Here is a 12,193-nt window from a genome sequence, read left to right as displayed (position 1 = left end):
CAAAACAGCTGACATGTCGCAACTTTGATGTGGGCTCAGCGCCGTAGCCCACATCAAAGGGGGAGACACGACATGCGCTGTACTAGTACGGCGCACGTCATGAAGGGGTTAAAGTACCCGCTAAATTACAGAATCATGTTATCTCTAGCTTTATATTTTCATTTATCTCCCCATTCCCTCCACCAGCATATGAACATCCAGATATTCTCTTCTGTGCAGGGCTACTCATAGAAGTCACAATTTGGAGACCTCATTTTTGCACCAAGTCACACATCTTGGGCCCGCAATCCAAATATAGCTCCTAAGCTACAGGTTGGGCACCCCAGCTCTACAGTAGACAGTACAGTAGACCTTCACGCTTCTTACCTCTTTCATTTGTTTTACTCTATCTTCCTTTTGTAATGAGAAGACTTGCTTCTGCAGTTTCAGATTATGCTCCTGAAGCTGTCCTATTTTTTCTATTAGTTGACAAATGTGTTCCAAATATCCAAGACCAGATCCGAGTGCTTTCTCTGCTCCCTGGTTGACCTGCAAAATTATTTTAACAATTAAGTTTAAAATACGTTTTTCAAAACATTGAAAAGTATACAAATTATAGGTGGCATATTCTCCTTAGATTCATATGGGTTTAGAGCAGCTTGTTCCCCCTTCTGGCACACATAATTTTATATTTTGCTTTACTCAATTTTTTTCTTCAATCCTGTTCCACCAAAGCTTACTCAAAGGGCTGGTCCCACTATTAAATATTATTTTATATTGTTGGATAAGGCAAAATCTAACATCTATAAAAAGATATTCTTGTGTCTAGACATTGATGCTTTATACTTATTGTGGCACCCCCTGCTGTTCCTTTAATTTCCACTTATATTCCCTCTTATCAAACTCTCCCCTCTCCAATCTGTCCTGAATGCTGCAACCAGGATCATATTCCTCACCAATCGTTATACCGATGCCTAAACCTTGTGCCAGTCATTACACTGGTTACCCATCCACTCCAGAATCCAGTACAAAACTATTACCCTCATCCACAAAGCACTCCATGGCTCAGCACGACCCTACATCTCCTCTCTGGTCTCAGTCTACCACCCTACCTGTGCTCTCCGCTCTGCTAATGACCTGAGGTTAACACATCCTCAATAATCAGAACCTCCCACTCCCGTCTCCAAGACTTTTCACGTGCTTCGCCAATTCTTTGGAATGCACTACCCATGTTAATACGATTAATCCCCAATCACCACAGTTTTAAGCGTGCCCTAAAAACGTATTTGTTCAGACTGGCCTACCGCCTCAACGCATTAACCTAACTATCCCTGTGTGGCCCATGCAAAAAACTTAAACCATAATCAGGTTCCTTGCATCATGTTCTCATACACTTTATGCAGTTAATAGCCCTCTGTGTCTGTACTGCTGCATACTTAGGCTGTTAACTCGTTCATGCAGCTTTACATGAATACCTGATCCTTACACTATGGCTGGTCCGAACAACGAAAGCAATTGTTACCATCCACCTCTCGTGTCTCCCCCTTTTCCTCATAGATTGTAAGCTTGCGAGCAGGGCCCTCACTCCTCTTGGTATCTGTTTTGAACTGTGATTATTGTTATGCTGTAATGTCTATTGTCTGTACAAATCCCCTCTATAATTGTAAAGCGCTGCGGAATATGTTGGCGCTATATAAATAAAATTATTATTATTACAATATCCATCTAATATGTCCATTGCTGATGAGAAGACTATTCTTATGGACTGGTCTGTGCAATATCAATGATCACCTGCCAGGGTGTACAAAAAAAAACAGAGAAATTGCTGACCGGTAGCACATCACCGACTTACACATATGAGGTGCTGCCAAGAACGATAATTGGAACTGTGGCATGAACAATCCAATCATTTGTTTGTTGGGTGATCCCTGTCACGTGTACACAAGCGTTCTAATGAACACTGGTTCTCAATTATTGTCTTATCCAAATAAATCTTAAAAGAGGACCTTTCACCAAATTGTTCATGTTGATTTGGACACAGGATGTAGTAGTGGCTGCAGAGCTGAATAAAAATAATACGTTAACACCCACTTGGATTTAAGAAAGTTATCAGACAGTTTTCACTGGGTTTAGTGTTACCAGCATATGATTGGACAACATCATAAAAGGGGAGGAAGTACACATCTCCAGTGAAAACTGTCTGATAACACTCATTGGAATTAAGTGCCAAATAATTTGATTGCTAATATTTCTGTAATGGAGAGGCTAAATAAATAAATAAATATTTATTTTACTTTTTAGCCCCTATTACATCGTCTGTCTAGTTCAACATTAAAAATTTGATGACATGTCCTCTGTAAATAACATCTGAGGATAGTAAGCATCTCAAGGGAAGAAAGTTATTTACATGGGGAATTAATTACATTTACAGATATTTTTTCCCAAGGTGGAAGTCCACTTGAAGTAATGTCTATTGTTATCCTTTAGTTACCTGTCTTACAATCGAGCGGCACAGAGGAAGGAATGGACAATCATACTAGTCCTTTTTACAAATCAAATCAGTTTCCTTTTTGTGAAGGAAATATTTGCCCTTCAACATTCAGCTAAGTATTACAACAAGGTGTTTCTGTGAGTTGTCAGTAGAGGAAAGGATCACTGCTTTTAACCAGATAAATAGTGTTAGAAGGTTACATCAACAGAAAATGTGTAATGATGCATGGCAACTGACCTCATGGCTGAATTCTAGGAAGAAGCAAGATTTATGGTACTCCTGTGATGTGTAGGTCAAACACACTATATTTTGTCAGCTTTACCTATGAACTAACGGATAGTAATCCCCAGCCCAATATATTCTAGTCACCTATCTTTTTTAAAGGAGGGGGCAGGAATAAGCACAGCTCAATGTAGGCCCCCCATGACTATACTTGGACATAGGCATTATTTAAAATTGTGCCAGGGTAAGATGATTGGGTAAAAGGGGAGCGTAGGGAGGGGTTTTAGTGGGGGGCGTGGGGTATATAGGGGGAAAGTGCGGGAAAGGTGTCACTTTCACACCGGAAAAGCCAGTGTGAAGAGACCCACCCTCCCTTTATTCATGTGGTTAGATGTATTTATATGTAGATATACATATTTAGTTGGCAGCATTAACCATAGGTTGGGTTTAGGATTAGATGGTGGCGGACAGTTTTTTGAGGGTTGGTGATTGATTTGTCTCAGTGGCTGTTGGCGGGGGGGTGGGGTTCTTGGAGTTGATGCGGATTCAGCAGCGAAGGAATTTGAAGGAAATTCCGGACAGTTAAACGGGTTTGTTGTTCTGGCATTTTGGTTACAGGCTCTGGACGGGGTTTTTACCCTGGGAGCTGGTGGTGGTTAACTTTTCCCGAAACGGGAATTATGGTGCCCTCGAGCTGGTGGTACGGCTGAGGGTAAGTTGAGGTGTTTAAGTTCTGTTTTTTGGTTTTGCCAAAATATTTTAAGCCAGATTTTTCCCGGTGGGCTCCAAGAACCCTCCCCTCGAATTTTTGCATAAATTATGTTAATGCTTAAAGAAAATGTTTGTTATTGTTTGTTAATAAACTGGCCGCTGTGGCCAAAATTATCCAAAGAAGCTATTGTGTTTCGTTTTTATTTAGCCCCTTAGTAACAGAGCCAATTTGGTACTTAATGACCGAGCCAATTTTTGCAATTCTGACCACTGTCACTTTATGAGGTTATAACACTGGAACGCTTTAACGAATCCCGCTGATTCTGAGATTGTTTTTTCGTGACATATTGTACTTCATGTTAGTGGTAACATTTCTTCGATATTACTTGCGATTATTTATGAAAAAAACGGAAATATGGCAAAAAATTTTAAAATTTTGTAATTTTCAAACTTTGTATTTTTATGCCCTTAAATCAGAGAGATATGTCACGAAAAATAGTTAATAAATAATACTTCCCACATGTCTACTTTACATCAGCACAATTTTGGAAACATAATTTTTTTTTGTTAGGGAGTTATAAGGGTTAAAAGTTGACCAGCAATTTCTCATTTTTGCAACACCATTTTTTTTAGGGACCACATCACATTTGAAGTCATTTTGAGGGGTCTATATGATAGAAAATAATGAAGTGTGACACCATTCTAAAAACTACACCCCTTAAGGTTCTCAAAACCACATTCAAGAAGTTTATTAACCCTTTACGTGCTTCCAAGGAACTGAAACAATGTGGAAGGAAAAAATGAACATTTAACTTTTTTTTGCAAACATCTTAATTCAGAACCATTTTTTTTATTTTCACATGTGTAAAAACAGAAATGTAACCATAAATTTTGTTATGCAATTTCTCCTGAATACGCCAATACCCCATATGTGGGGGTAAACCACTGTTTGGGCGCACCGCAGAGCTTGGAAGTGAAGGAGCGCCGTTTTACTTTTTCAATGTAGAATTGTCTGGAATTGAGATCGCGTTTGGAGAGCCCCTGATGTGCCTAAACAGTAGAAATCCCCCACAAGTGACCCCATTTTGGAAACTAGACCCCACATGGAACTTATCTAGATGTGTGGTGAGAACTTTGAATGCCCAAGTGCTTCACAGAAATTTAGAATGCAGAGTCGTGAAAATAAAAAATATTTTTTTTTCCACAAAAAAGATTTTTTAGCCCCCAAGTTTTTATTTTCACAAGGGTAACAAGAGAAATTGGACCCCAAAAGTTGTTGTCCAATTTGTCCCGAGTATGCTGGTACCCCATATGTGGGGGTAAACCACTGTTTGGGCGCACGGCAGAGCTCGGAAGGAAGGAGCGCCGTTTTGGAATGCAGACTTAGATAGAATGGCCTGTGGGCATTATGTTGCGTTTGCAGAGCCCCTGATGTACCTAAACAGTAGTAACCCCCCACAAGTGACCCCGTTTTGGAAACTAGACCCCACATGGAACTTATCTAGATGTGTGGTGAGAACTTTGAATGCCCAAGTGCTTCACAGAAGTTTATAATGCAGAGTCATAAAAATAAAAAATATTTTTTTTCCTCACAAAAAAAGATTTTGTAGCCCCCAAGTTTTTATTTTCACAAGCGTAACAGGAGAAATTGGACCCCAGAAGTTGTTGTCCAATTGATCCCGAGTACGCTGATGCCCCATATGTGGGGGTAACCCACTGTTTGGGCGCACGGCAGAACTCAGAAGGGAGGGAGCACCATTTGACTTTTTAAGCGCAAAATTGGCTGTCGTGTTTGGAGATCCCCTGATGTACCTAAACAGTGGAAACCCCCCAATTCTAGCTCCAACCCTAACCCCAACACACCCCTAACCCTAATCCCAACCCGATCCATAATCCTAATCACTAACCCTAACGATAATCACAACCCTTACTCCAAAACAACCCTAATGTCAACCCTAACCATAACCCTAATCAAAACCCTAAATCCAACACACCCCTAATCCTAATCTCAACCCTAACCTCAAACCTAATCCTGATCCCAATACACCCCTAATCACAACCCTAATCTTAACCCTAATCCCAAACCTAACCCTAATCCCAAGCGTAACCCTAATGCCAACCCTAATCCAAACCCTAACCCTAATCCCAACTCTAACCCTAACTTTAGCCCAAACCCTAGCCCTAACTTTAGCCCCAACCCTAACTTTAGCCCCAACCCTAACCCTAGCTCTAAGGCTACTTTCACACTTGCGTTGTTTGGCATCAGTCGCAATCCATCGTTTTGGACAAGAAACGGATCCTGCAAATGTACCCGCAGGATGTGTTTTTTGCCCATAGACTTGTATTGCTGACGGATCGTGACGGATAGCCACATGTCATAGTAACATAGTAACATAGTAACATAGTTAGTAAGGCCGAAAAAAGACATTTGTCCATCCAGTTCAGCCTATATTCCATCATAATAAATCCCCAGATCTACGTCCTTCTACAGAACCTAATAATTGTATGATACAATATTGTTCTGCTCCAGGAAGACATCCAGGCCTCTCTTGAACCCCTCGACTGAGTTCGCCATCACCACCTCCTCAGGCAAGCAATTCCAGATTCTCACTGCCCTAACAGTAAAGAATCCTCTTCTATGTTGGTGGAAAAACCTTCTCTCCTCCAGACGCAAAGAATGCCCCCTTGTGCCCGTCACCTTCCTTGGTATAAACAGATCCTCAGCGAGATATTTGTATTGTCCCCTTATATACTTATACATGGTTATTAGATCGCCCCTCAGTCGTCTTTTTTCTAGACTAAATAATCCTAATTTCGCTAATCTATCTGGGTATTGTAGTTCTCCCATCCCCTTTATTAATTTTGTTGCCCTCCTTTGTACTCTCTCTAGTTCCATTATATCCTTCCTGAGCACCGGTGCCCAAAACTGGACACAGTACTCCATGTGCGGTCTAACTAGGGATTTGTACAGAGGCAGTATAATGCTCTCATCATGTGTATCCAGACCTCTTTTAATGCACCCCATGATCCTGTTTGCCTTGGCAGCTGCTGCCTGGCACTGGCTGCTCCAGGTAAGTTTATCATTAACTAGGATCCCCAAGTCCTTCTCCCTGTCAGATTTACCCAGTGGTTTCCCGTTCAGTGTGTAATGGTGATATTGATTCCCTCTTCCCATGTGTATAACCTTACATTTATCATTGTTAAACCTCATCTGCCACCTTTCAGCCCAAGTTTCCAACTTATCCAGATCCATCTGTAGCAGAATACTATCTTCTCTTGTATTAACTGCTTTACATAGTTTTGTATCATCTGCAAATATCGATATTTTACTGTGTAAACCTTCTACCAGATCATTAATGAATATGTTGAAGAGAACAGGTCCCAATACTGACCCCTGCGGTACCCCACTGGTCACAGCGACCCAGTTAGAGACTATACCATTTATAACCACCCTCTGCTTTCTATCACTAAGCCAGTTACTAACCCATTTACACACATTTTCCCCCAGACCAAGCATTCTCATTTTGTGTACCAACCTCTTGTGCGGCACAGTATCAAACGCTTTGGAAAAATCGAGATATACCACGTCCAATGACTCACCGTGGTCCAGTCTATAGCTTACCTCTTCATAAAAACTGATTAGATTGGTTTGACAGGAGCGATTTCTCATAAACCCATGCTGATATGGAGTTAAACAGTTATTCTCATTGAGATAATCCAGAATAACATCCCTCAGAAACCCTTCAAATATTTTACCAACAATAGAGGTTAGACTTACTGGCCTATAATTTCCAGGTTCACTTTTAGAGCCCTTTTTGAATATTGGCACCACATTTGCTATGCGCCAGTCCTGCGGAACAGACCCTGTCGCTATAGAGTCACTAAAAATAAGAAATAATGGTTTATCTATTACATTACTTAGTTCTCTTAGTACTCGTGGGTGTATGCCATCCGGACCTGGAGATTTATCTATTTTAATCTTATTTAGCCGGTTTCGCACCTCTTCTTGGGTTAGATTGGTGACTCTTAATATAGGGTTTTCATTGTTTCTTGGGATTTCACCTAGCATTTCATTTTCCACCGTGAATACCGTGGAGAAGAAGGTGTTTAATATGTTAGCTTTTTCCTCGTCATCTACAACCATTCTTTCCTCACTATTTTTTAAGGGGCCTACATTTTCAGTTTTTATTCTTTTACTATTGATATAGTTGAAGAACAGTTTGGGATTAGTTTTACTCTCCTTGTCGCGTCCGTCCGTTTCTGACCGCGCATGCGTGGCCGTAACTCCGCCCCCTCCTCCCCAGGACATAGATTGGGCAGCGGATGCGTTGAAAAACTACATCCGCTGCCCACGTTGTGCACAATTTTCACAACGTGCGTCGGTATGTCAGGCCGATGCATTGCGACTGCCCCGTACCGACGTAAGTGTGAAAGAAGCCTAACCCTAAATTTAGCGCCAACCCTAACCCTAAATTTAGCCCCAACCCTAACCCTAAATGTAGCCCCAACCCTAACCCTAAATTTAGCCCTAACCCTAGCCCTAACCCTAATCCTAACCCTAGCCCTAACCCTAATTTTAGCCCCAACTGCTCTTCTCCTCCTGGCCGGCAGATGGAGACAGATGGCGGGCGCACTGCGCATGCGCCCGCCATTTTCTTTTCCCCATAAGATGCCGGCGGCCAGGAGGAGCAGCAGGAGGACCCAGGGACACCGGTAAGTATAATAGGGTCCCCGAATTCCCCTATTTCTCTGTCCTGTGATGTGCGATCACATCAGAGGACAGAGAATTACACTTTGCTTTTTTTTTTTTTTGCGGTCGCCGGTAAACAGTTAATTACCGGCGATCGCAAAACAGGGTCGGTAAAACCGACCCCGATCATGCTCTTTGGGGTCTCGGCTACCCCCGGCAGCCGAGACTCCAAAGATTCTCCCGGGGCCGGCCGGCGGGCGCACTGCGCATGCGCATGCGCCCGCCATTTTGAAGATGGCGGCGCCCACCGGGAGCCACGAGGAGCACCGGGGGAGATAGGTGAGTATCGGGGGGCGATCGGGGACCCCTTTTCTCTGTCCTCTGATGTGCGATCACATCGGAGGACAGAGAAATTAAAAAGAGATCGCGGTTTTTTTTTTTGCGATTGCCGGTAGACGGTTAATTACCGGCGATCGCAAATGCGGGGTCGGTACAAAACCCCCCGAATCATGTTCTCTGGGGTCTCGGCTACCCCCGGAAGCCAAGACCCCGGAGAAAATCCGACTCTGGGGGGCGCTATTCACTTTTTCCACAGCGCCGTTAATTAACGGCGCTGTGGTTTAAGTACCCTTAGCGGCCGCCATTAAAAGGCGTATCGGCGGTCGCTAAGGGGTTAAGCTGCGAAAACAGAAAAAAAACATCCATGGGTCTCGGCTACCCCCGGCATAACACTATACTGATGGGAAAAAAAAGATACATATTAAAAGTGGAGAAACAGGTAAATGTGGTAAGCAATGGGGTAACTAGATTAGATGCCCTGGGGTGGTATCTGACCAGTTGGTGAGAGATGTGTTTTTTAATTTTCTAATACTTTAATCTCAATTGTTTTTTGGTTATGTTGTGCACCAGAATGGGAGTATGGGTTCATTGGGGAGGGTGTATGACTTTTTGGCTGTGTTACTATTTCCTTTTTGTATTATATGCAGTAGGTAAAAAATTTATAAGGATTTTATGCGTTAGGGTTGGCTGATTGCGCTAAATAAAATATAAATTAAAGTGCAATTGCAACCCGGAGTCCATCATGCAGAGATGTATAACTGCCGCTAATGTGAACAATGGCGAAATAAAGCAGTGAGCGTTAACCATAATCAGACTGCGTTTACTCCACAGTATGAACAGAACGCAAAGTACCCAGCTCAGTTACTTCACTGAGAGGTAGTGTACTCAGTATTTTTATGTGTGAAGAAAAATAATGCGGCACTCACCAAATGGATTGATTATGCCAAAGTCCTTTTTTAATTTATCCAAGTGAACAAGAGATTTTGTGTGGAGTATGTGGGTCAGGGAGCGTGCAGATGGACGACGGCCGTTTTGCGCAATGGGTCCAGGTGTGATGAGTACTATGATGATAACACATGGATTGCGCTCGCTCTGCAACTAAACTGTGCTAACTGCACACAAGAATGAAGCAGATGCTGAGCCAAAGGAAAGAACAAACCCCCGATGCTCTCCCTGAAAGATGTAGCCTGAGGGTTGGACTTGCTCTGTAACTCAACTTAACAGATGCTAAGCCAAGGGGAAGTTACCCAGTCCTAACCCTACCTGCCAACGAAAGTACTCTCAGTGAATAGAGCGACACGTGCAGAGTGGTAGAGTATCCACTCACATACACCTCACATACAGTTAGGGCCAGAAATATTTGGACAGTGACACAAGTTTTGTTATTTTAGCTGTTTACAAAAACATGTTCAGAAATACAATTATATATATAATATGGGCTGAAAGTGCACACTCCCAGCTGCAATATGATAGTTTCCACATCCAAATCGGAGAAAGGGTTTAGGAATCATAGCTCTGTAATGCATAGCGTCCCCTTTTTCAAGGGACCAAAAGTAATTGGACAATGGACTCTAAGGGCTGCAATTAACTCTGAAGGCGTCTCCCTCGTTAACCTGTAATCAATGAAGTAGTTAAAAGGTCAGGGGTGGATTCCAGGTGTGTGGTTTTGCATTTGGAAGCTGTTGCTGTGAGCAGACAACATGCGGTCAAAGGAACTCTCAATTGAGGTGAAGCAGAACATCCTGAGGCTGAAAAAAAAGAAAAAATCCATCAGAGAGATAGCAGACATGCTTGGAGTAGCAAAATCAACAGTTGTGTACATTCTGAGAAAAAAGGAATTGACTGGTGAGCTTGGGAACTCAAAAAGGCCTGGGCGTCCACGGATGACAACAGTGGTGGATGATCGCCGCACACTTAATTTGGTGAAGAAGAACCCGTTCACAACATCAACTGAAGTCCAGAACACTCTCAGTGAAGTAGGTGTATCTGTCTCTAAGTCAACAGTAAAGAGAAGACTCCATGACAGTAAATACAAAGGGTTCACATCTAGATGCAAACCATTCATCAATACCAAAAATAGACAGGCCAGAGTTAAATGTGCAGAAAAACACCTCAAGAAGCCAGCTCAGTTCTGGAAAAGTATTCTATGGACAGATGAGACAAAGATCAACCTGTACCAGAATGATGGGAAGAAAAAAGTTTGGAGAAGAAAGGGAACGGCACATGATCCAAGGCACACCACATCCTCTGTAAAACATGGTGGAGGCAACGTGATGGCATGGGCATGCATGGCTTTCAATGGCACTGGGTCACTTGTGTTTATTGATGACATAAGAGCAGACAAGAGTAGCCGGATGAATTCTGAAGTGTACCGGGATATACTTTCAGCCCAGATTCAGCCAAATGCTGCAAAGTTGATTGGACGGCGCTTCATAGTACAGATGGACAATGACCCCAAGCATACAGCCAAAGCTACCCAGGAGTTCATGAGTGCCAAAAAGTGGCACATTCTGCAATGGACAAGTCAATCTCCAGATCTAAACCCAATTGAGCATGCATTTCACTTGCTCAAATCCAGACTTAAGACGGAAAGACCCACAAACAAGCAAGACCTGAAGGCTGCGGCTGTAAAGGCCTGGCAAAGCATTAAGAAGGAGGAAACCCAGCGTTTGGTGATGTCCATGGGTTCCAGACTTAAGGCAGTGATTGCCTCCAAAGGATTTGCAACAAAATATTGAAAATAAAAATATTTTGTTTGGGTTATGTTTATTTGTCCAATTACTTTTGACCTCCTAAAATGTGGAGTGTTTGTAAAGAAATGTGTACAATTCCTACATTTTCTATCAGATATTTTTGTTCAACCCTTCAAATTAAACGTTACAATCTGCACTTGAATTCTGTTGTAGAGGTTTCATTTCAAATCCAATGTGGTGGCATGCAGAGCCCAACTCGCGAAAATTGTGTCACTGTCCAAATATTTCTGGCCCTAACTGTAAGTGATACTAGCACGACCGCGTGCGCCGCTGAGATTCTTTTAAATGCTAGGCTCTACCCCCAAACAATCATGCCCAGTCTGTCGAGGCATCGCCCACCGACCAATCCGGGACTGCCACATCACCAGAGCAGCTAGCGTCCGACCACCAATGAGAAGATTCCACATCACGGACATGCTGAGAAGGTGATCTCTAGACTTAGACTACAGAGTGTGGAGCTGCACCAGAATATCACTGGTTACCATAGACTTGCCTGGAGAGCCAGCAGTAACCAAATGTATAACACGAGCCTGAGCAAGACACTGGAACTGACGTGTGTGCTGAGCAGCACCTGCCTTGGCTGGACCGGAATGGGAGACCACATTAGCAGCTAATGCTTGGAAGCTATCCTGTGCAGCGGGAGAATCCTGACGCCTAACATTGTGTTTAACAAAAAGATTGGCGTTGATCAGAAAAAGATTTTGTGTTTGACGAGACAGTGCTGACACTCAAATTTTTTAACTGAACCCCATTTTGTTTCTGAAGCCTATAGATCATTACAACGTTCTCCTTTTGGTATAACCGAGTGGGCTTCCAGGGTGTGATTCAGTTGATTCGGTAACCAGTAGAATTAGCAGCAGGCTGAATTTATACTCGTCTAAGTTTCTCAATGATCAGTGGCCTGACGTTTCCATAAAATCTATCCAAAAATGATAAATCAAAGGAATTGTTTATTTTTCTTTAAAGAATTCATGGTATAAATTCCCTCTAATGCTACAGCAACTAAAA

The 12,193-nt window shown here is 42.6% G+C and overlaps 1 protein-coding gene across 1 annotated transcript in view; it reads right to left on the bottom strand.

Annotated features, from left to right (window-relative positions):
- Positions 1-12,193, bottom strand: part of LOC138665686 (uncharacterized) — a 97,448-nt gene that overhangs the window by 28,614 nt on the left and 56,641 nt on the right. Inside the window, exon 3 of the mRNA XM_069753400.1 lies at positions 367-528. Coding sequence (XP_069609501.1) covers positions 367-528 — 162 coding nt within the window. The remainder of the gene's footprint in view (positions 1-366; positions 529-12,193) is intronic.

The sequence above is a fragment of the Ranitomeya imitator genome, chromosome 2, assembly GCF_032444005.1.
Source record: "Ranitomeya imitator isolate aRanImi1 chromosome 2, aRanImi1.pri, whole genome shotgun sequence".
In the NCBI taxonomy this organism is placed as follows: Eukaryota; Metazoa; Chordata; class Amphibia; order Anura; family Dendrobatidae; genus Ranitomeya; species Ranitomeya imitator.
This window is presented reverse-complemented; position numbering and strand designations above follow the sequence as displayed.